The sequence below is a fragment of the Vigna angularis genome, chromosome 8 (genome assembly GCF_016808095.1).
Source record: "Vigna angularis cultivar LongXiaoDou No.4 chromosome 8, ASM1680809v1, whole genome shotgun sequence".
In the NCBI taxonomy this organism is placed as follows: domain Eukaryota; kingdom Viridiplantae; phylum Streptophyta; class Magnoliopsida; order Fabales; family Fabaceae; genus Vigna; species Vigna angularis.
The window spans coordinates 6,849,788-6,852,264 of NC_068977.1; the positions used below are offsets into that span (position 1 = coordinate 6,849,788).

Sequence of the window (2,477 nt, forward strand, 5' to 3'; positions counted from 1 at the left end):
CCATTTTAACTTACAAAAACAGAAAAAAGTAACAAAATAAGCAGCAAACAACTTGTATATATCAGTTGATGTTGTTATCAAAATTGTTATGTACAGCTGACAACAACGACATAAATCCAAAATGACCCATTTCGGTATCTTGTGATAGTTGGATAGTGTCCGCTTCAAAATGTTGAGGGTGAGGGTGATCACATTCAACAACATTACTTGGTCTTTCGCCCTGAAACAACACAACTACTAAGTTAAACATAATTGATGGACTAAAAAGTATTTAATAAATATTTTGACCGTAAATAATGACTCACGCATTGTTCGGTGGGTGGTGTTGAAGTGTTTGTGAATGAAGTTGACTTTCTTCTTTTGGTTCTTTTCTCAACAGTGGACTTCAACCTATTTGTGCGTGGACGTCCTTTTCACTTAACAGTTGCAGGACTGTGTACAAGGACATCAGATGTTCCAATTGGAGTAAGTGGTATTGACGTGCATGCACCAGTATCGTATCTTAGTTGGCCTGCATCACTGATGATGTTATTTGTCATGGAAGAACTGCACCCAAATTTTGTACCCAAACAATGAAGTTCTTTTTCCAATTCAGTACTAGCTTCCTCAGACTCACATGCAACTTCAGCAATTTCATAAAAACGTTTCCACAACAGTTTGTATCTTTGCATCCGTGGTTCATTTGTCGAATTACTATACGATGATGTTATTAGTGTGTGTCTTCTTCGAATGTTTTTGCTCCAGCGCCTCAAAATGTATTGTGAGGGAACACTGTAAACATCTTCTTGGCCAAATACCAACAGGGAATGGCGACATATAATTCCTCTAAACTGAAAGAGGTGGCAAGAGCAACTGGTTGTCTGTGTGATGGGATCAAATTGAACTTTGTAAAATTTATCCGGTACACGATTACCCTCCCACATTCGTTCCTCTTTTACAGTGTAAGTGTTCCACAAGTCCTCCTTTAAGGTGTCTTTGATGAAACAATTCATCCTTGAACGGAATTCAGTTTGAACCTCCTCAAACTTTGCATGTGTGTATTCCATTTGAAATTGTCTCTCAATTGGCGACTGAGAACCACATGCAATAGTCGTGTTCATGGACGAGAAGTCGGCTTCTATTTCCTTCTGCGCCTTTACCCTAAGTGCATTGTCGTATTGGACCACAAATTGTTGAAGTGTTGTTGTAGAGTTGATAAATCCATCAAAAAAGGCATTCATTCCCTCACTTCTCTGAGTCGTAGACATGCCTGCCCAAATATCTTTTTTCAAGTAACACGGGACCCATTTATGTCTCTCTTCGTACAAATTACATAGCCATTCATTTCCCTCCAATCCATGTTTGGTAAGTAGTTCCTTCCAACCATTTTCAAATTCTGTTGGACAAACACAATCATATATAAGCGCATGTAGTTCGGTTTTGATAACAGGATTATTTCTATACCCGTGCAATTTTTCAGGCAACTTCTTAAGGATGTGCCATAAACACCACCTGTGCCTCGTATGAGGAAACACTTCTTCAATAGCGTTGGTCATTGCTCTGCATTGGTCAGTAATAATACCTTGAGGAGTCTTATTACGCATGCATCTTAGCCAACTTTGGAACAACCAGACAAATGAGGCAGTGTCTTCCGAAGACAACAATCCACAACCAAGTAAAATCGAGTGTCCATGATGGTTAACTCCAACAAAAGGCGCAAATGGCATGTCGTACTTATTTGTTAAGTAAGTGGTGTCAAAGGAAACAACATCACCGAATTCTTCACATGCAGCACGACTTCTTGTATCAGCCCAAAACACACTACAGATTTTATTCCCTTCATCCAGAGCAATGTCATAGAAGAACTCGTTATTTCTATCTTTCATTGACGAAAAGTGTCGTAGGAGTGCCTGACCATCACCATCCTTACATAAAGATCTTCTGTGTTGGCCAATGTAGTTTCGAGCGTCCCGCTCCACAAAGTCCATGTTTTCATATCCCCCCGCATCGTTCACAATGCTAAGGTAACTCTTATTTAACCTAACTCCAGCATCGTCGTTCACCTGCAACGTGTGTTTTGCATGCATGCTTAACTTTCTATTGGCTGCAAATAGTTTGGAGTTATTTGGACAAAGATCATGGTTGTGGTCCAGAACAACGGTCCTTATAAACCACTTGTCCTCCTTCTTTGCAATGGTTATCCCAGCAGGACATTGGTTAGTTTGACTTGGAAGTGTTTTTACCACTGGTTTGACCGAAGACACATATTTTCCCTCCCTTGAACAAACTATTCTAAGGTAGTAGACGTTGTTGTCTTTATCTTTTTTAGAAGTTCTAGTCCGCACGGCAAACCCACGTGTAATGGCGTAGTTTGTGTAAAAAGTTTTTGCTTCAACCATTGAGTCAAAACACATATGCACTGTTGGGTCAATCTCCAATAAACTTTCATTGGGCTCATCAACATTGTCATTATAGTCATTCCCTTGATCCCCATCCAT

General features: G+C 39.8%; 1 protein-coding gene across 1 annotated transcript; it reads right to left on the bottom strand.

The window, feature by feature from the left end:
• Nucleotides 1-413: 413 nt before the first annotated feature.
• Nucleotides 414-2,477, bottom strand: LOC108319690 (protein FAR1-RELATED SEQUENCE 5-like). The gene has a single exon (XM_017550912.2). It carries the CDS (start codon nucleotides 2,475-2,477, stop codon nucleotides 414-416), a length of 2,064 nt encoding a protein of 687 aa, XP_017406401.2.

Excerpts from the sequence above, each read along its gene's own strand:
- LOC108319690 (XM_017550912.2), bottom strand. The coding sequence starts at position 2,477 with ATGGATGGGGATCAAGGGAATGACTATAATGACAATGTTGATGAGCCC.